At 38.7% G+C, this 21756-nt stretch overlaps 2 protein-coding genes across 2 annotated transcripts in view; one reads left to right on the top strand and one right to left on the bottom strand.

The window, feature by feature from the left end:
• si:ch211-159i8.4 (matrix-remodeling-associated protein 5) overlaps positions 1 to 3953 on the top strand; it is a 39824-nt gene extending 35871 nt beyond the window's left edge. The window contains exon 7 of the mRNA XM_028815728.2: positions 1571 to 3953. Within this exon, the coding sequence (XP_028671561.2) occupies positions 1571 to 3476 (1906 nt within the window). The 3' untranslated portion in view covers positions 3477 to 3953. The remainder of the gene's footprint in view (positions 1 to 1570) is intronic.
• Positions 3954 to 13096: 9143 nt separating this feature from the next.
• Positions 13097 to 21756, bottom strand: part of med12 (mediator complex subunit 12) — a 146450-nt gene continuing 137790 nt past the window's right edge. The window contains 2 exon segments of the mRNA XM_051935384.1: positions 13097 to 13837; positions 14052 to 14133. Of these exon segments, the coding sequence (XP_051791344.1) occupies positions 13800 to 13837; positions 14052 to 14133 (120 nt within the window). The 3' untranslated portion in view covers positions 13097 to 13799.

The raw sequence follows: 21756 nt of genomic DNA on the forward strand, positions 1-21756 counted from the left end.
GGTTCACGACCATAATTCATTCCAAAACTCTGGTCGTAAACCGATTTGGTCGTGAACCGAAGCAATTTCCCCCATAGGATTGTATGCAAATTCAATTAATCCGTTCCAGACCATACGAACTGTATGTAAATATATATATTTTTTTCAAGTTTTTAAGCACAAATATAGTTAATTAAACCACAGAATGCACAGCATGAAAGTAAACTAAATGTAAAAACATTGAATAATACTGAGAAAACCTTGAACAACAGAGAAAACTAACACTGCAATAGTTTGCGCCTTAGCACTACTAACCGCTGGCTAAAAACACTTTTTTTTAAATGAGTTTTAAGCACAGGGAAAAAAATGAACATTTGGAAAAATCCATAATTTAATAAACCACCAAGAAAAGTAACATTGCAACAATGCACACTACGAACCAATCGCTGTAAACAGAAGTGAAAACAAACACAAGCCCAGTGCATTAACTGCCTTCCTACCTTATTCGTCCAGCCCTCTCTCTCGTGTGTGTGTGTGTGTGTGTGTGTGTCTCTCTCTCTCTCGTGTGTGTAGCACTCTCTCGCGCTCTCTCTCTCTTGCTCGCTGCACAGGAAATGCACAGGGAGAGACTGAACACATACAAACCGAAAGGGAAACTGGCTTGTTCGTATACCAAGTGTGTGGTCGTGAACAGATGCAAAAGTTTGGCGAACTTTTTGGTCGCAAACCGATTTGTACGTGAACCGAGGTTCCACTGTATCAACAACCATTAGAGTACAAAAATGTTTATTTATATATACTACTGGGCTCTGCCCAGTGCTCACTTCTTTCGCCAACCCCTGGGGATGGGTGCTCCTCCATTAGAGGAATTGATTGTATTTAAAGAGTTGGTAAATGGACGAGTATGCAGGGCACGGGAGGAAGACGATTTGGTCCTTAGTTATTATATATAGACAGCAAATCAGTATTTCACCACAACTGCCTATTTTTAATACCAATGATTAATAAAATGTAGTAAAAAGTGAAAGTAAAAAAATAAAACATAATAAAAAGCAAGTCAAGAACAATATCATTAATTACTTTATCCTCTAATTCATATTCTTTAAACATTGCTTCTTTGCATTTCTGTTTGCATATTGTTCCGGATATTTTTCTCTTTCTTGTTTATTGGACGATTCTCTTTGTTCTCGATTTTTATTATATGCAGCTCTTTTTTGTTCATTTTCTTTTTTCGATGTTCATTATCAGCTCTTATCACGGTTTTTCTGTCACGATCTAAAATTGGATGTTTTTGAATAGATAATTTGCTTTTCTGCCTTGTCATTTTAACCGACTGAGTCAGACAGAGAGAGGATGTGAGCAGTAGGAGTAATGAATGAGCAATATATATTTATATATAATGTATATAAATTTATATTTATGCATATGAATGTGTGACACATTAGATAGTTATTTAATTTTGCCTGAAAAAATCCTCCATATATCTATATACTGAATATATCTATACATTCATGCACATTAAAACATGTCTTTGAGATCTTTAACAAAATTCTTGGTCATATTAAGCAATATTGTGATTCTTCTTTTATAGCCCAGAAAGACACCTCAAGGTTTTCCCTAATGGCACATTACGCATCCAGGCAATCACCGAGCAAGACCGTGGAGACTATGTTTGCATGTCGCGAAATCTTAATGGTGAGGAGACTGTGCTGTTCAGCCTTGAGGTACAGATGAACCCTCCCAAAATTGAGCACCAGGGAAGGACCCAAAAGAAAGTCTCTTATGGGGAGAGGCTTCAAGTGGATTGTGTGGCCTCTGGATTACCAGACCCTGAGGTGACCTGGAGCCTTCCGGATGGCACCATGATCAACAATGCTCTTCAATCAGATGACAATGGGGTACGCTCACGGCGGTACATCATATTTGAAAATGGAACCCTTTTCATGAAACAGATGAGCCTGAAGGATGAAGGTGACTACACTTGTTATGCAGAAAACAAGCTGGGAAAGGATGAGATGACAGTCAGTGTTAAGGTAGTGCCGGATCGGCCCAGGATTTTATCTAAGGAACAAATGTTCATGAGGGGTAGGATTGGGGAGAGTGCTACCATGAAATGTGATGCCATTGGAGAACCCAAGCCCAAAATAATATGGCTGTCCCCTGGGAATTACATCATAACCTCATCCAATAAATATCAGGTGCTAGCAGATGGCACTTTAGTAATAAGTAACTTGGGCAGCACTGACCAAGGAACCTATGCTTGTGTTGCTCGTAACAATGCAGGAGATGATATAAAGAATATAAGGCTGGAAATTGATGGCAAAGAACCTGTAATCAATCAGCGTGCAGGAAACACAACCATGAAACTGACAGCTCTGTCCTACCAGGCTAAGATTCTGGATTGTAAAGTTGATGGTGTTCCTGAGCCACAGATTCAGTGGATAACATCTTACGGCAACATCCTGCCAAGGCCATATTTGGGAGGCAGATTTCAGGTTCACAGCAATGGCAGCTTAGAGTTGAGGGGCCTGAGAAGGTCAGATTCGGGACAATACTTCTGTGTGGCAAGCAATGAGATGGGTGAAACAAAGCTAACTGTGGAGCTTGAAGTGATAGCAACTGCAGAAAGGCCAGGCTTTCCACTGCCTCACAATATGGCCAGCATTCTTAAGCCAGGTAGCAGGGAGATAATACTGGATTGCCTGGCACATGGCAAACCCGCTCCACAAGTAACTTGGCTTCTACCCAATGGAACCCAGTTAGCACCAGGTGTCAAGTTCTTAAGGTTTCACCATTTCAAAGAAAATGGAGCCCTTCTAATCCTTAACCCAACAGGCACAGATGCAGGAACCTATCGCTGTCTGGCTAAAAACATAGCCGGACAGGCAGAGAAACGGTATGTTCTAGAACCAGGAAGGAAGCCTCAACCCCAGGGGAATACAGGCCTTGTAAGAATATCATATGGCGATACCCTAAATCTGCACTGTTCCTTTGAGGGCTGGCCTCAACCTTCCATCTCCTGGATTTTACCCAGTGGCCTAGTCATGGACAAGCCCCAAGTCATTGGCCGGGCTTCTTTTCTAGCAAACAGCACTCTGAGTCTCCGGGAAGTGGCTACTTTTGACAGAGGCACCTATACTTGTAAGGCATCCAATGAGTTTGGCATTTCATCATTATCAATCCCTGTCATGGTAACAGTACACCCACCCCACATTACTAATGGGCCCCCATCCATCTCAAGGATTAAAAGAGGGTATCCCATATACATGAAATGTCATGCCACTGGCATACCAAAGCCTGAAATATCCTGGACCCTACCAGGTAGGTCCACGCTAGTAGCAAGCAATCGATTTGCCATGCAAGGAGGGATATTTATGACAGCTGACGGGACACTTGTCATTCAAAGCCCAGCTTTCATGAACTCGGGGATTTACAAATGCAATGCACGCAATGCTCTGGGAACAGACTTTAAAGCTACATATTTACAAGTGTTATGAGATGGGCCAACTCACAACTCATAAAACAAAGCGTAGAAATGGATTTTACCATAGAGTATGGTTCTCGGTGGGAAAGAGATGGACTCTAAAGGGCCACAGACAGTTTAGGCTGAAGGACATTCAACTATCTTTTCAAAAACAATAGTTCAGGGTTTGGTATTGAAAATGAAGTACAGTCAGGACGTCGGTGTGGACAAAACTCAAAAAACTGGCAAAGTTTCTCATAACATAGCTTTGAATGCACAAGATAAACGATGACCACTAGGATTTCCCTTTGTCTGATTTGCAGGGTCATATTAATCCTATTGTTTAAATTACCTCTGCACCACTGACAATGGAAGACTTTGTCCTTTTAATGATTTACAGAGTTTTGTCTTTGTTTTACCACCTTGTAAGATAGCAGTTTCTCTTTTATTTGTATTTATAAAAGACATTCAGATGTTATTGAGCATCAATCTGTAAATATTAAAATGTATATTAATACTGAATATTGTTTTGAACAAAATACCCGAGTCTTTTTAGATGTTATTGAGAAATACACCTGTGAGCATTCTGAATTCCAAAACCAAGCCATTGCTGTGGTGGTGCGTACAACTTGCCATAGTCAGAATGCTACAAAGTAATAATGCTCATAATTAAGTAGATGGTGTGGCACTATGATGGACTGACACTTTATCTATGCCTGAATTCCTGTTTTATGCCCTGATGCTGCCATGACAAGCTCTATTACCTCATAATCCTGCAGTGGATTAGGCGGGTTTGAGAATTTTATACAGTGGTAAATCAAAAAGTAAAGGCAATCTGAAAATTACACGGTAACTACAATGGAGTGACACTGACATAATACAACACATTTGCAATGACTTATGGATAGTTCAAACATGGATAGCACGAAGCTCTGTTGTTAGTCTAGTTAGAGGCAAGGTCAAATGAACATGGACACCCCACTGTGGAATTGCACCATTGTTGAATAATGCACTGTAGTGAGGCTTCTTTGGGAAGAGGGAGTGAACCCTGCTGAAATTCACCGAACAATGTTGGCTTGTGCTGATCAGTAGGATGTTTGGGTACCCATCTTGCATAAACTTTGCAGTCCCAAGTCATCATGCACTATGGCATGTGCAGATTTTTAGCTGATATCCAAACATATAGCAACAGCAGACAAAACAATTTTCTCTGATTAAGGCATTTGCCATGTTGCTATGGGCTTGTTTGTGGTGCAATGCTGATGGTCGACCAGGATGAGCTTTGTCAGTTCCACTTGTTCTTCCCACTTTAAACCTTTCTACCTATTCATAAACTTTTCGTTGAGTCATGCTGTTTTCACTTCCAAACTGAACCAACATCCTTCAGTGAATTTCATCAGGTTTCACTCCCTCTGATCAAAGAAGTCTCACTCAGTGTGTTGTTCAACAATGGTGCAATCCCACAGTGGAGTGTCCATGTTAATTTGGCCTTGGCTTTATCTAGACTAACAGCAGAGCACTGGGCTGTGTGTGTTCAAACTACCCATAAGCCATTACGAACATGTTGCATAATTTTTAAATTGCTTTTACTTTTTGATTTACTCTCGTATAAGGTTTAGGATGGTACAATAATTTAAGTCTTTGTAGGATAATGGGTATATATGAAAAAAAGTATTATAATGAACTTCTATAGGTACCATTGCATAGCTGATCCTTTAAACTGTCCTCAATTTCACATGTAAGCAAGACTGGTTGTTTAATCCATTCCTTGAGTACCAGTATGCTATTGAAGCCTTTCTCCTTTTTTTTTTTTTTAATTGTGAAGCACATCTGGACAGTACTGTATTGAAGCTAGTGGGTAATTCATAACAAGTGAGAGTGGCTTTCTTATTAATGAATTGTTTGCCTATTTCTCTGGCTGTCGAGATTGAGCCAATCAGCCTCTGGGCATTTTTTCTTTTTGACAAGAAAACTTTCATCTCCATGTATGCGTCCAACAATAAGTAATAAATTAAAAAAATAATTGAGGTTTACAGACACAAGTAATCATGTCTCTAGTCAGCAAAACTAAATCCATATTTAGTTGTCTAGGCCACTCAAAATATTTAATTAGTGCAGCAGTATTCATAACAATTACTATCATTCTCTGCCTGCCACTGTAGCGAAAGGACAGACAGACAGTGTCCTGGTCCTCATGTGCTTTGCACTACATATTAATAACAAATGCAAAAGTTAGTGGTATATTGCACTACATACTCGGGTTAATAACAAAGGATAAGGACACTGTTACTGTATACTACCAGAAACCCCAGTGTGAAAGTATAAAGACAGAACCACTTTGCCACTGCAAATAATATATATTTATTTTTTAGTACATAAGATATTTATGTGACAGTTATAGTAACTGTCTATGAAAACCAATATGTAGACTTTGCCAATCAGATAACTAAATATAAAGACTGCATCCAAGGACTCCTGCGGGCAAATCTGAGGTTCACTGAAATGTCTATGCAGTCACTCATGAATTAGCTACTATATTGCAATACCTTAAGCATTTTATAGGGGCAGACTGAAAGAAATTAAAAGGAATTCATGTGCAATAGTCAACATGTGACCTCATCAATCATTCAAGTTACACTTTTTTTTCAGGCTTCTTATTTAACATATAAACTTAATAAAAGGACAAGTATCTTTGTGCCTGTCTGGTTGCAATACCTCTGTCATTCCCAGTGATGGCACATCACAGGCATTTGTAGTAATACAATTAATATTAACACTACTTTTATGAATCCCATACAAAATGGCATATAACAGAGGCATATGCATTGCATGTGTCATTCCAACAGATGGTGCATCACAAACATTTGTAGTAATGCATAGGCGGAGTGGTGGCTTTGAAGCTAGGGATCTGCACTGGCAATCGGAAGGTTGCCGGTTCAAATCTCGTAAATGCCAAAAAGGGACTCTGCTCTGTTGGGCCCTTGAGCAAGGCCCTTAACCTGCAATTGCTGAGCGCTTTGAGTAGTGAGAGAAGCACTATATAAATACAAAGAATTATTATTATTATTATTTATCAATTGGAATGACAAATACAATGTATTTTATTACTACATACATTTACAAAATTCATTCCAATAGATGGTGTACTACAAATGTTAACGTGGAGGTCTACATTGATTACTTAGATTTCAGCCCATCTTGGATGGGTAGCACAGCTAGTGATCCTATAAAATTATAAAACGTTAAAAAAAATTAAAGCAAAGTTAACAATAGTCTTAAGATGCTTTGGGGACAAATGTTTAATCCAAGACATTTTATTTACACTGTACATATTTTAGTGGGGGGATTGATAAGAAAGGCCATCTATACTGAAGTTTGCACAAATTTCTTTATTGAAGCACCTAAAAAACAACAAAATATCCTAATCTAGCAGTTCTTTTTAATCAAAATAATAGTTTTAAATCACATTAAATATTGTCTTTTTACAGGTAAACTATAGCTACTACATTCACTGCTATTTTGAGTCTCTTGACATCTCTCGGCCTACTATATCTGAAAAAACGAAAGACTGATGCTCATGTCTATGGCCATTAAAAGCTTGAAATACTAGAAATTCCTAACAGTTTTCTCCTGGGTTTCCCTGACCCATTCCACTTGCCCATAAAATTTACATAATTGGGTGACATCATCATGAAAACTTTACATATTACTGTTGTGCACCCTGACAGTACCAACTTAACAATTATTTTTTATGATTAAACAGTAACTCTGCTTTCCAAACAACAGTTAGAATTGTATGCCTTCAGCCTGTAACTAGATTAACCAACAGTTTGACGATTGATGGCAAAAATAGCCAGCAAAACTCATCAGAGACTCTTAGTGATGTCACCTTGGCCTTCAATTGTGTACTTGCTTCATGTGCAATTGTGTAGCCAGATACATTAATAATGACATAACACTCTCAAACCTGCTGAACTAAGTTCAGTGTCATGGGGTTGCTGGAGCACTGGATGGAAACAGGAATCAGCCCTGAACAGAGTGTGCCAGTCCATCACAGGCCTATTCAAGCACAAAACAGGGGCCACTTTGGATTTAACATCCATCCATCCATCCATTGTCTCCCGCTTATCCGAGGTCGGGTCGCGGGGGCATCAGCTTGAGCAGAGATGCCCAGAATTCCCTCTCCCCGGCCACTTCTTCTAGCTCTTCCGGGAGAATCCCAAGGCGTTCCCAGGCCAGCCAGGAGACATAGTCCCTCCAGCGTGTCCTGGGTCTTCCCCGGGGCCTCCTCCCGGTTAGACGTGCCCGGAACACCTCACCAGGGAGGCGTCCAGGAGGCATCCTGATCAGATGCCCGAGCCACCTCATCTGACTCCTCTCGATGCGGAGGAGCAGCGGCTCTACTCTGAGCCCCTCCCAGATGACTGAGCTTCTCACCCTATCTTTAAGGAAAAGCCCAGAGACACTGCAGAGGAAACTCATTTCAGCCGCTTGTATTCGCCATCTCGTTCTTTCGGTCACTACCCATAGCTCATGACCATAGGTGAGGGTAGGAACATAGATCGACTGGTAAATTGAGAGCTTTGCCTTGCGGCTCAGCTCCTTTTTCACCACGACAGACCGATGCAGCGCCCGCATTACTGCGGATGCCGTACTGATCGCCTGTCGATCCCACGCTCCATTCTTCCCTCACTCGTGAACAAGACCCCGAGATACTTGAACTCCTCCACTTGGGGCAGGATCTCGCTACCAACCCTGAGAGGGCACTCCACCCTCTTCCGGCTGAGGACCACGGTCTCGGATTTGGAGGTGCTGATTCTCATCCCAGCCGCTTCACACTCGGCTGCGAACCGATCCAGAGAGAGCTGAAGATCACGGCCTGATGAAGCAAACAGGACAACATCATCTGCAAAAAGCAGTGACCCAATCCTGAGCCCACCAAACCGGACCCCCTCAACGCCCTGGCTGCGCCTAGAAATTCTGTCCATAAAAGTTATGAACAGAATCGGTGACCAAGGGCAGCCCTGGCGGAGTCCAACTCTCACTGGAAACGGGTTCGACTTACTGCCGGCAATGCGGACCATGCTCTGGCACCGATCGTACAGGGACTGAACAGCCCTTATCAGGGGGTCCGGTACCCCATACTCTCGGAGTACCCCCCACAAGATTCCCCGAGGGACACGGTCGAATGCCTTTTCCAAGTCCACAAAACACATGTAGACTGGTTGGGCAAACTCCCATGCACCCTCCAGGACCCTGCTAAGGGTATAGAGCCGGTCCACTATTCCGCGACCAGGATGAAAACCACACTGTTCCTCCTGAATCAGAGGCTCGACTATACGACGGACCCTGCTCTCCAGGACCCCTGAATAGACTTTTCCACGGAGGCTGAGGAGTGTGATCCCTCTGTAGTTGGAACACACCCTCCGATCCCCCTTCTTAAAGAGGGGGACCACCACCCCGGTCTGCCAATCCAGAGGCACTGTCCCTGATTTAACAGTTAACCTAAAATGCACATCTTTGGTGATGTGTGAGTTGAACAGGGATCACCAGAGGAAAATCAACATACAGACTGGTACAATTTCTAAACTATGCAAAGCATTCAAACCTAATACATTAGACCCATGAGGCAGCAGCAGCACTAAGCCCTGCACCACATAGCTAACTCACATTAATAACTGTTATAATCAAGTACAATGATTATGAGACAGAACTAAATAAAAGTTCTGTTAAAACAACTAAATGTTACTGATCACTAAAACAAAAGAATTCACTATGACATTCAGGAAATGCTGAAAGTGCATTGTCAGAAAAACTGTGTATACTCTGAGATGCTTTAGATTCCTCAGTTTATGGATATCCAGTGACCTGAGATGAATCCATTACATCAAATTTATACTACAAAAGGCAAAAAGAGGCATCTGCGTTCTGAAACTACCTGTGGAAAATGGGTTCAATAAAAGTTAATTCTTGGTGCTACACAGTCCCCATATGGGGATTGACTGAAAGGCCATCCAAGGGGTCATGAGATCTGCTTATAAAAAGAATAGTATCTGACACAACAAACCTATGAGTATTATGACAAATTCTGTGAAAACAATTCAATTTTAAAAGACTCCAACAATCCCAGGGACAAATTGGTATCTCCTTTATTGTCTTGCAATTAGTATCATAGTGTCAAAGCCCAGACAGCACACTGAATAATGAGGGATTTAAGACTAAAGGACTGCAAATTTTAATACATCATGATGCTGTAACATAGATGAACTGCACTATTTTATACATTGCCAGATGTTAAGATTGCTTTTCTAAACTACCTTTACATTTTTAACTGCAATTTTGAGAACTACAAAAAAGAAAGCCAATTTACAAGTATCATATATGCGGTGGCACAGTGAGTGCTGCGGTCTTACATCTTTAGAGCACTGGTGTTAAACAATGGCTCACTCACAGCCTGTGGAGTCTGCACGCTCTCCCTGTCATGATGTAGGTGGATTGCTGCTTTGGCTCCCCTCCAACCTGGAATGGAATAAGCAGAGGAAAAAAAATAAAAATTTTGGTATTCTCATAAATTTTACTGTGCGGTGGCACAGAGAGTGCTGCGGTCTTACATCTTTAGAGCGCTGGTGTTAAACAATGGCTCACTCACAGCCTATGTGGAGTCTGCACGTTCTCCCTGTCACGATGTAGGCAGATTGCTGCTTTGGCTCCCCTTTAACCTGGAATGGAATAAGCAGAGGAAAAAAAATAAACAAATGGCTATAGAAAGAAGAATTAAAGTTACTATTTGGTCATTAAACATAAACACTATTGTTTACTTCATGAATTTTGTTAGCAAATAAAAACAAATCTTGATAGATGATGCTGTATAAGAAAATTCAGTAAAATGTATGAGAATACCAAAATTTTTCATGCAAATAAAATGTTTCTTATTTATACAGTTAAAATCTTGTGCTGTTAAAGATATTGTAAGGAGGGTATTTTATTTGTCTAATAAAATATACTGTAAGTGGGGAAAATGTTTTAACTCTCCATGTGCATAAACATTTTGATTCAATGCAAATCTGGGATGTTGGACTTTTTAGATAATGGCTTGAAGGAATCAGTCTTCTGTGAAGGGTATATCTGCAGGGGATGCCAGCTGATCCAGCACCTTGAGCTCAGGGTTGCTGAAGAGGAGGAGTTGGCTGTTTTGCGTTGTAGTACAGAATTGGAGGACCAGGCAAACAAATCACCAGTAACAGATAATAATTACCCTGGAGTTCTTGATGCATATTTTTTAGGAAGCAACTGCTCACTGAAGACATTTCAAGGGACTGGAAAATGGCAATCATTATCCTTTTACACAAAAAGGGTGACAAGGCAGATCTAAGCAACTATAGGCCAGTAATGCTTAACGTGCATCACAGGAAAATTAATGAAAGGAATTATTAAGTAAAGATTGAGCAACACATGGCATGAACAGGAGTTTTACTGAACAGTCAGGATGGGTTCAGAAGAGGAAGATCGTGTTTTACTAACATGCTGAAATTCAATGGGACAGCAACAAAAGGACACAACCACAGTGGTGAATATGATATTACTTACCTTTGTTTTCAGAAAGCACTTGATAAGGTCCCACATGGGAGGATGGGCATTAAACTAAAAGAAGTGGAAGTTCAGGACGTTGTTTGCAGATGGGTGAAGAATTGGCTAAAAGACAGGAAGCAGCGGGTAATGGTGTGAGGAACCCTATCAGAATTGGCTGATGTTAAGAGTGGTGTGCCAGGGGTCACTGCTAGGACTAATGCTATTTTTAATTCTAATATAATTTTAATTAAATGATTTGGAAAGGAATTTAGATAACAAGCTGGTTAATTTTGTAGATGACACCAAGCTAAGAGAACTGGCAGATAATCTAGATTCAACTGAATCATTACAGAGGGACTTGTGCAGCATACAGGTTCGGGTAGATTTGTGGCAGATAAAAGTTAATGTACTGTAAGAAAATGTAAAGTATTACAAGGAGGAAGTAAAAATGTCAGATATGAATACACAATGGGAAGTACACCTTATGAGAAGGATTAAGGAGTCATAATGGACTCGTCACTATCAATTTCCAGACAATGTTCTCAAGCCATTAAGAAGGCTAACAGAATGTTTCGTTATATAGCACAATATGTACAGAACAAGTCCATGGAGACTGTGTACACTTTGGCTTTCGGGAAACAAAAAAAAAAAAGACATAGCAATGCTAAAAATAAGTCAAGAGAACAGCATCTAGGCTAAACCCAGGGCTACAGGGAATGAGTTACAAGGAAAGATTAAAAAAGCTGAGCCTTTTCAGTTTACACAAAAGGAGATTAAGAGGTAAGATGAATGAAGTGTTTAAAAATTATGAAGGGAATTAGTACAGTGGATCAAGACTGTTACTTTAAAATAAGTTCAACAAGAACATGGGGAAACAATTGGAAACTTGTCAAGAGTAAATTTCACACAAACATTAGGAAATTTTTGTTCAAACAGAGAACCACAGAGATATGGAATAAGCTACTAATTAGTATGGTAGACAAGAGGACTTCCAAAACTATACTTGATGTTATTCTGGAGGAATTAAATGGATAGGCCAGACAAGCTTTATTGGGTTGAATGGCCTGTTGTGTAAATGTTTCTAACGTTCAGTATCACATACCAAGTTTAAGAAACTAATTATTATATGAATTATTATAAATACCAGGCATAGAACTCACATTACTGTTTATTCGCTATTCTTGGTACAGGTTTCAGTGACACCTTACTGAGGTAGAGAGAAGAGTCCACCAGCAGCAATCTACAGCTAATGCTAAAGCATTCCAAACACAGTTACAAAATATACTCCATCCAAAATGCCCTGGCCCCATTATAACTCCTTCTCAACCCACAGGAAAAGCAATTCTACTCCAAGGTGCATTGCTTAGCTCCTCATTCCATGATGTAGACTAAGCCCACCAAATTGTATGCAGGAGCCTAATTTTGCCCACTTGCAGTGGCTATCTCATTCTTTAAATCATTGCTGAGAGACTAACAACAAAAGGGAGGATGGAAATGCATGCTAACTGGTAAATTAAAATGTTCATCAAATGAATTAGCTTTCTACTGCTGCAGAACAGGTTTGATTTTCATTCTTATCACCTCTACCTCACTTGTAACTCAGACCATAAGATCCTTCAACTTCTCAACTTGAGGTAGCTGTTCACTGCTTACCTATAAGAGGGAAACTTTCTTTTCCAGGAGTGGACCATGATTTCAAATCTGGAGATGCAAATTCCAATGCTGACTACTTTATACTGAGCTAGGCTCAGCTCAAGCTTATGTGAATGCCACAGATCACAGTCCGAAGACACAAAGAGGACACCATTACTTTGAAACAGCAGAGATGCTACTATTAGTTTACCAAAGTGCACACTTTACAAACCTTGACAGCTCATTAAAGTCCTTGTCTGTTTCTTAAATCAATGAGAAAGAGGTGGACATAATTTTATTAATTGAAAAAATAAATGTAAAGAAGGCCAAATGTAAAAACATTACAGAAGAGCCCTAAAGTCAAACCCATTGCCAATCTTCCTTTTATATACATTTTACCAGCATAACTGGTATTTTGAACAATACAAAAAAAAAAAAAAAAACACAGATAGGTACAGTTAATCTGATAAAAATTCAGAAATCATTTTAATAAAGAAAAAGGTTGTACAAAGTACAAATTGAAATAAAAAATGCATCAATACTTTTTTATATTTTTTTTTACACAAACTAACAAATTTGTTATCAACAAAATTTAATTAACTGCTAATCCAGTCCAGCTTTATTGGGATTTAAAGGATAACTTAATTATATTTTAATGTCACTGAAGGTCACAGTAACAAAGATATTGCAGAACAAGTAGGAAAGACACTGAGCAACATTTGTGCACTAGTATGTATTTTATGTATGTACATACATATATACTCATTTTACAATAGGATGTGTGCATGTATATAAGAGGCATGTTTATGTACAAGCACACAGATGTAGCTTTTTCTCACTCTATATATACATATTTTAGTCACACACATACACACACACCTTCAGCCCACTCACACCCATATATACAGAGGGAGAGAAAGAGAGAAAAATGTATTTAATAGTCTTCTGACAAACAGCCTAAATTATATTACTACTCCTACTTCTCCATCAGCCTACTTTGCAATCTATCACAAGGGTAAACATCTTAATGAGCAAAGTTCCTTGCGTTGTCTCTGAGATGCCCTCCATTTTGCTGGCCAAAAAGAGAAAACATCAGTACAGTTGGCTTTGCTGCTTCAGAAGACTGTTCTCCTTGTTCTTATCTATAGGGCAATTATCAGTAGTAAGGAGTGGTGTTCTGCTGAGGTTGAGTGTCTGTAACAAAAAGATTGGAAATAAACATCAAAAGGTATATCAGTATCTTAAAAAAATGGTATGTCCTCAGAAAGTTTATCTATTTTACCACGGGACATTTTAAATTATACACAATAAAAAAAATTGTTTGAAATAAAATTGTGTTTTAACATTTAAATAAAATGTAAGATTCTGCCAAAATAAAGTGTGATTTAAAATTCAGATGGCAACTTACTACTGAGTTGTTGTTGAAGCTGCCGGACCAGTGCTGCTGTTTGTTGCTGCTGTTGGGTTTGTTGCATACCATGCCTCGGAAACTAAAATACAAATAAATGAAAATTAAACAGGCATCTAGGAAACAGAAGTATTTAGTTTGGGAAAAGTAATTACACTTTAAATTTGGAACATGTGGCATAATTAAATGATTAAATACTGAAATTTGATTCTGTGATATTAGAATTTACTCTCCTGTTTTACTTGACTGAAGTTTGAAATGAATCACAATAGTGAAAAATATGAACTTGCTACACCCAATTAGAGAAACCCCTCAGTCAAACCATCCAACAGACATCAGGTATCTCGATAATTTCAAGAGGAGGACTAGAAAAATATTCAGCTACAGTACATAATGCACACACACAAATACATTATCTGACATTTACACTGAATAAATTCTTGTGAGATAAGCCCTTGTTTTTACATTAGAGCTGTTAGCCAATAATTCACATTGTATTATTTCATATTTAAAATGCTGCTTTAAATATTTCATATTTAAAATGCTTTTAAACGTGCATTTAAAACTATTAAGAGTTACATACACCTGTGTGATGTGAGGCAGCTGTAGACTATTACCTTACTATTTTCTCATTAAATTATTACATTTTTATACAGAAGCGAACTCTGTTAAATACTTACAAAAATTTCATCATAACACAGAAAGAAAAGAAATATCCTGGGATTGTTTTCACCTGCTTTCTTTTTTATATTTGAAGAACATTAGCCTCCTTTTCTTTTTAGAGACATAAACTTTAGGTGGGACACAAATATATAATTTGTGGCACGATTTCAGTTGTGGTTTCTTGTTGTTCTGCATTCTTTTTGATAACATAAGCTAGTGAATTTTAAATTCACAATAAGTAAGTCTTCATGTGCCAATGTTAACCAGAGCTGAAGAGAAAGCAGTAGTTAACCCAGAGTATTTCACTTTAATATTTTATATTGTGCTCTCTCTTCGCTGTAGTACTGTGTAAAACAAAGTTAACCCAAACTCACTACTTAAGTGCGAATCGAGCATTTGAAATAAGGAACATTTGCAGCAGTGATATTGTTTGTGGTGCAACACATGAAGACATGAAAAACTCATTACTTGTATTGAGATATGCCATCTGTTGGAATACACTTTGTTATGCATGCACTAATAATAGCACTGCTACCCTTATTCCATCATACGGCACACCAAACTATTTCCACTGCTATACTAATTTCTATACCAATACACAGTGTAAAAATGGAAAAGAAAAAATGTAACCTTCAGTGTATCAATGATATACTGCAGAGATAAATATTGAATTATGACCATTTTTTCCTACCCTCTAATAATGTCTAGCTTTATTTTTTAGTATTACAGTGATCCCTCACTATATCGTGCTTCGTCTTTCGCGGCTTCACTCCATCGCGGATTTTAAATGTAAGCATATGTGAATATATATCGCAGATTTTTCACTGCTTCGCGGATGTCTGCGGTCTACAGTACGTGTGCTTCCTCAGTTGATTTGCTCATTTGAATTCAAACAAGGGACGCATTTGAATTCAAACAAGGGACGCTATTGGTGGATGGCTGAGAAGCTACCCAATCAGAGCATGCGGTTAAGTTCCTGTGTGCTGCTGATTGGCTCAGCGACGGAGTGCTGCATTAACCAGGAAGGACTAATCTCACTCATTCAGAATTAACGTGCACAAGCGCCAACAGAAGATGCAAATGATTGCAGAAAAGGTAAAAGTTTTGGATATGTTGAAGGAAGGAAACAGCTACACCGCTGCAGGACACCATTACAGCATAAATGAGTCCACGATTCTTTTTATTTAAAAAGGAGGAAAAGCATATAAGATCTACGGCCGCAGTGTCTTTTAAACAGGGCACAAAATGAGTTGCACGTGGACGTTGTAAGGCAGTAGATGGATGGAACCTGCTTTAGGGATTTGGATTGAAGAGTGATGGAAGAAGAACAACGGCGGTGCTAAACAGTCGCCTGAAGAGGCTCCTTTAGAAGAGCTGTAACGCTATCCTTTGTTGTGCAGTAAAATTAAACTCATCGTTATCGGACAAGTCATCGTGTCATTGTTGGTGAGTAACCATAATTAATTATTTATATACAATACTTATTACATGTACATAGTTTAGTGTCACTGTACACACATTTTATTGTATACACTTTTTCTTGCATTGTACGTATTTATTGATGGTGGCCTGTCTGTCGTAATGGCTGTAACATATGTGATATCGGAGACGCTCGATATCTTTAAAATAATATTTAGGTTTTACATACATAATTTCAACGAATCTTACCTAATATCTAAGAGAATACAAAGGGTTTATGCTGTATAATTGTGCATGAAATGTTTATAATAGTGTGGGAGAGTTTATAAGGGCTTAAAATATATAAAAATAACCACATGAACATATGGTTTCTACTTCGCGGATTTTCTTATTTCGTGGGTGGCTCTGGAACGCAACCCCCGCAATGGAGGAGGGATTACTGTATACGTTCCTGTAAAATCTACTCTGCTAGGCATTTAAAGAGTTTGCTATGAATTTTTTTTCCATGTGTCATCCATTTTCCATATCAAAGACTGTAAGAAAATCAATTACAGCCTTCAAAATAATTGCTATTCTGCAACACAACATTTTAAATGCTACTTAGTCTGCTGGTTTACAGTGTCTATTTTGAGGATACTTTTCTTTTATAACCATATTCTTTTTCTCTAAGCAAATTATGCTTTTTGAAACTGAGCCATAGCCCAAAGCACATTAACAAACTGAGTTATAATCTGCCTCAAATAACAATTTCCAAATTCTTCAGCTTGACAGCATTGGTAGTATTCCTGTGCACTAACCTGGGCATCATAACAAGTGACCATGAGAAAAGTATGTTTAAAGATGCCATCTGACATTACCTCTACACATTTTTATATAGTGTTCTCCATAGATTTTGGGGCATTAAAGTAAAAATTATAATTCTTGCAGCATATTCAACACATTTTACATTTAAACAGTTAAGCAAATTTGAGGTAAAAAGAAAAGAACTACACTTTTTATTTTAAGTATTGCTGAAGGTACACAATTCGACATTTTAGAATTTGAATGTTTGTTTAATATCATGTCACTTCAGATGTTCACAAAAACTGAGAAAAATTAACTTTGATTCAAGTATTACAAAACTTGCTATTTCGATTCAAATTATTCTGCACCCACTATCATCACTCAAGTTTCAGTTCCCTCTGCCAAGTTTTTATTGTTGCCCTCCTTGATTTTTGTTTGTTCAGCGGCTTCCAAATTCCGCCTCCTTATACGCAAGCCAAATGTAAGTTCAACTGGATTTAAATCAGAAATGTTACATGGCCAGACTTTCCTTTTCTCTACCTCTAAAGAAGGCATTGGTTGTACTGACAATATATTTTAGCAAAAATACATTATTAAGAAATATTTAATTTACATTTTCTATTTAAATACTAGAAAAATACCTGTGTCAGGTCTCTTGTTCAAAAAGCAAGTGTCTGATTCACTGGTGATTGTTAGCAAAACCAGAATAAATAATCACTGCAAGTTTACTATTCTTAAGTAGGTATTTACTTTACATAAAAAATCTTTATGTATCACCTTTCAAAAGCACACTTATTTTGTGGATATTAGAGATGAGTGAACCCCATAGAATTTGCTTCCCTGCGAGTTCAGCAAAATCAAGGAAATGTTTGGAAATTGAAGCCAATGGTGACAGAGGAACTGAACTAGTTATGAGTGGAGTATAATGGTGCAAAGGTCTTTTAAGTATCCTTGAGGTTTAGGAAAGTGTCTGTCTGCCAACTATGCCAGACTGATTATTTAGGGCAAATATGTGACCTGAGCTGTAAGGTAGCATTGCTAACAATTCTGCAAGTATTACTACAAGAACAAGAAAGTATGAACAAATAACTCCAGTTCTTAAGTCCTTACAGTGGCTCCCAGGTAAGTTTAGTGTAAATTTCAAAATCTTCCTTAAATATCCAAGAACCTATTCACTTATCTGAACTTATCACTTACAAACCACAGCGCAAATTAAGATCTCAAGATGCTGGCCTGCTTAGGTTTCCAAGGATTAATAAAATACCAGTGGAAGGTCAAGCTTTTATTTAAAGGGCTCTGAAGCTGTGGAATGGTCTGCCTGCTACTATAAGAGGCGTTCCTTTAGTTGCAGCTTTAAAGTTTAGCATATCCAGTGTAGAGCTGCTGATTAGCTGTGCATACTGCATCTCTGTTGTTAATCATTAGTACAAAAACATAATACGATGTTTATAAACTGTTCCTAACCATCCCCTATCCTGTTTATCTTCTCGATTTCCTCATGTTGCACTTGGTGCAAGTGTTCTACTGCCAAGTTGTTTGCCTGCCATTGAAAAGTAATCTCGGGATAAAGGAGCACAGGAATCATCAGGCAGAAGGATCCTTGTATCAGATTGGGTGGCTCAGCACCGACTCAGCTGTAAAATGGCCAATAGGGGGAGGCGGCTTGTTGGCCAAGGTCACCTGGGGCCTCATACATAACGGTGTGTGTAGAATTCACACCAAAACATGGCGTATGGACAAAGGTGGAAATGTGCGTATACACAAAAAAATCCAGATGTATAAATCTGTGCATATGCCAATTTCAACGTTCTTCCACGCACGTGCACGCGCCTGCCATCCCACCCCTTCCTCCCAGAATTATACCTCTTTAACACTAGAATTACCAGAGCCTACGAAAAAACTCGTAAATCCGTCCCACCTTAAATCGCGTCTTAAAGCCGTTTGCACATCTCCGCCAGAGTCTTTTGTCATCTAAATGTGCTGATAAACAAAAGCTACTAGCAGCCAGCTATTCCATCCCCCCACCGACTTAGAATGAACTCCTAGCTCATGCCTTGCCTTGATTTGATTATTTGGGATTGAAGTGGAGTTTAACAGTGGAAATAATTCGAGCGTTATTTGGAATACACGCATTTCATGTGTGTTCCATTTCTACAGTATAGTAGGCTGTGCAAACACATTTTTAAAACAGAAACGTCTTTCATATTCTAATAGTAAATGACAAAATGTAGGCATAAACTATATAACGTATGAAGCCTGAAGTCCATATATCAAAGAAACACTTTCACAAAAGGTACAAATAAGAGAACACGTGCGCTTTTCTTCAAAAATATAACTGCACAAAAAAAAAGCCGCGTTAGCATGTCACATTGACACTCTTACTACTACTGCCGCGGTGGCGTAATGGTATCAGCTCCTGACTGGGGATCAGAGAGTGGCGAGTTCGATCCTGCACGGCTGTACTTCGAGAAGTAACCTGCTCTCATTCTTACAATTTTAGAATAACAACATAAATTTCATTTCAGTCTGTAACAGCCGGTGTAACTTATGATACTGGTAAAGGTTAGCTTTTTTTTTTTTTTTTTTTAATTCACTTTTCATTCTCGCAGTCGATGCATACTAACGCCCCCCCCCCCCCCCCCCCAAAAGGGTTCTGACACATAAACGCTGGTGAAGCTGCCTTCCTTCGTATCTCACCGTCACTTGATTTTCTTTTTATTCCGTGTTATTGAGTGTTCCTGCCAGCCCCCACATGTTGCTGTATGCTGTTTCTTTTGTACTCCAGGACATGCAGAGGAAAGAATGATTTCACATTATTTATGCTGTTTTCACATAAAGACTGCAGAATACTCGTGACTGCATTCTCGTACCAATGCACTTTTTCCATCACCTTTTCCTGTAAGAAGCAATGTACTCACTTCTCTCTATGCTGTGGTTTCTATTACACACCTGAAAGAGACAATATATGTGAAAACTTCATCGCACTAATGCAATATTATTTGAAAACGAACAGCGTCAGATCAGGTGTGAAAATTTTATGTGAGATACTGGTAAAGGTTAGCTTTTTTTTTTTTTAAATTCACTTTTCATTCTCGCAGTCGATGCATACTAACACCCCCCCCCCCCCCCCCAAAAGGGTTCTGACATAAACGCTGGCGAAGCTGCCTTCTTCGTAGCTCACATAAAATTTTCACACCTGATCTGACACTGTTCGTTTTCAAATAATATTGCATTAGTGCGATGAAGTTTTCACATATATTGTCTCTTTCAGGTGTGTAATAGAAACCACAGCATAGAGAGAAGTGAGTACATTGCTTCTTACAGGAAAAGGTGATGGAAAAAGTGCATTGGTACGAGAATGCAGTCACGAGTATTCTGCAGTCTTTATGTGAAAACAGCATAAATAATGTGAAATCATTCTCTCCTCTGCATGTCCTGGAGTACAAAAGAAACAGCATACAGCAACATGTGGGGACTGGCAGGAACACTCAATAAAAAGAAAATCAAGTGACGGTGAGATACGAAGGAAGGCAGCTTCGCCAGCGTTTATGTGTCAGAACCCTTTTGGGGGGGGGGGGGGGGGGGCGTTAGTATGCATCGACTGCGAGAATGAAAAGTGAATTAAAAAAAAAAAAAAAAAAAAGCTAACCTTTACCAGTATCATAAGTTACACCGGCTGTTACAGACTGAAATGAAATTTATGTTGTTATTCTAAAATTGTAAGAATGAGAGCAGGTTACTTCTCGAAGTACAGCCGTGCGGGATCGAACTCGCCACCCTCTGATCCCCAGTCAGGAGCTGATACCATTACGCCACCGCGGCAGTAGTAGTAAGAGTGTCAATGTGGCATGCTAATGCGGCTTTTTTTTTGTGCAGTTATATTTTTGAAGAAAAGCGCACGTGTTCTCTTATTTGTACCTTTTGTGAAAGTGTTTCTTTGATATATGGACTTCAGGCTTCATACATTATATAGTTTATGCCTACATTTTGTCATTTACTATTAGAATATGAAAAACATTTCTGTTTTAAAAATGTGTTTGCACAGCCTACTATACTGTAGAAATGGAACACACATGAAATGCGTGTATTCCAAATAACGCTCGAATTATTTCCACTGTAAAACTCCACTTCAATCCCAAATAATCAAATCAAGGCAAGGCATGAGCTAGGAGTTCATTCTAAGTCCGTAGGCTCTGGTAATTCTAGTGTTAAAAATGCAATATAAATAGCCCTTAAGTTCAGTGTTCTGTGAAAAGACAATGGCAAAAGCACGGGGTAAACTAGAAGAATGTCAGCAAGTACCAAGTGGAGGCAAGGAAAAACGTACAATTTGTTGATTTAAACAGTGGTATAAATAACAAAAGAAAGTTGATTGTGTGAAAGACTGGCAGAGAAACTTGAAATTTCAAGTTCACAAAGTCACACAGTGCCCGAAATAAAAAAAAAAAAAGTTGTCAGATATCAAAGTCGCCGTGAAAAGGCGAGTTGTAGCCCACCGTCTGAATGTCATATGGAAGCTTATTAGGGTACAGAGAAAAGAAAAAACATAGGGACACAGTGGGGAAAAAAAGCTGGAAATGTCAACTTTAATGACAAAATAAAGTATGTGATTAAAGTGGAAATTTCGAGATTAAAGTAGAACGTCATAAACTTAATCTTAATATCTTTTAGTGAACTAGTTTCTCAAATCAAATCATAGCTAAAGCAGCATGTTAAATTCTTCGTATTCTATGTACTCTGTGTGTGTGAATCAGTACTTGCTTCTTAAATGGGCTTTCTCTTACACTGACAGGACACAGAATACTTGACATTCATGATATTACAGCTCTCTAAATAATTT

Source organism: Erpetoichthys calabaricus, chromosome 12, assembly GCF_900747795.2.
Source record: "Erpetoichthys calabaricus chromosome 12, fErpCal1.3, whole genome shotgun sequence".
Lineage (NCBI taxonomy): Eukaryota > Metazoa > Chordata > Cladistia > Polypteriformes > Polypteridae > Erpetoichthys > Erpetoichthys calabaricus.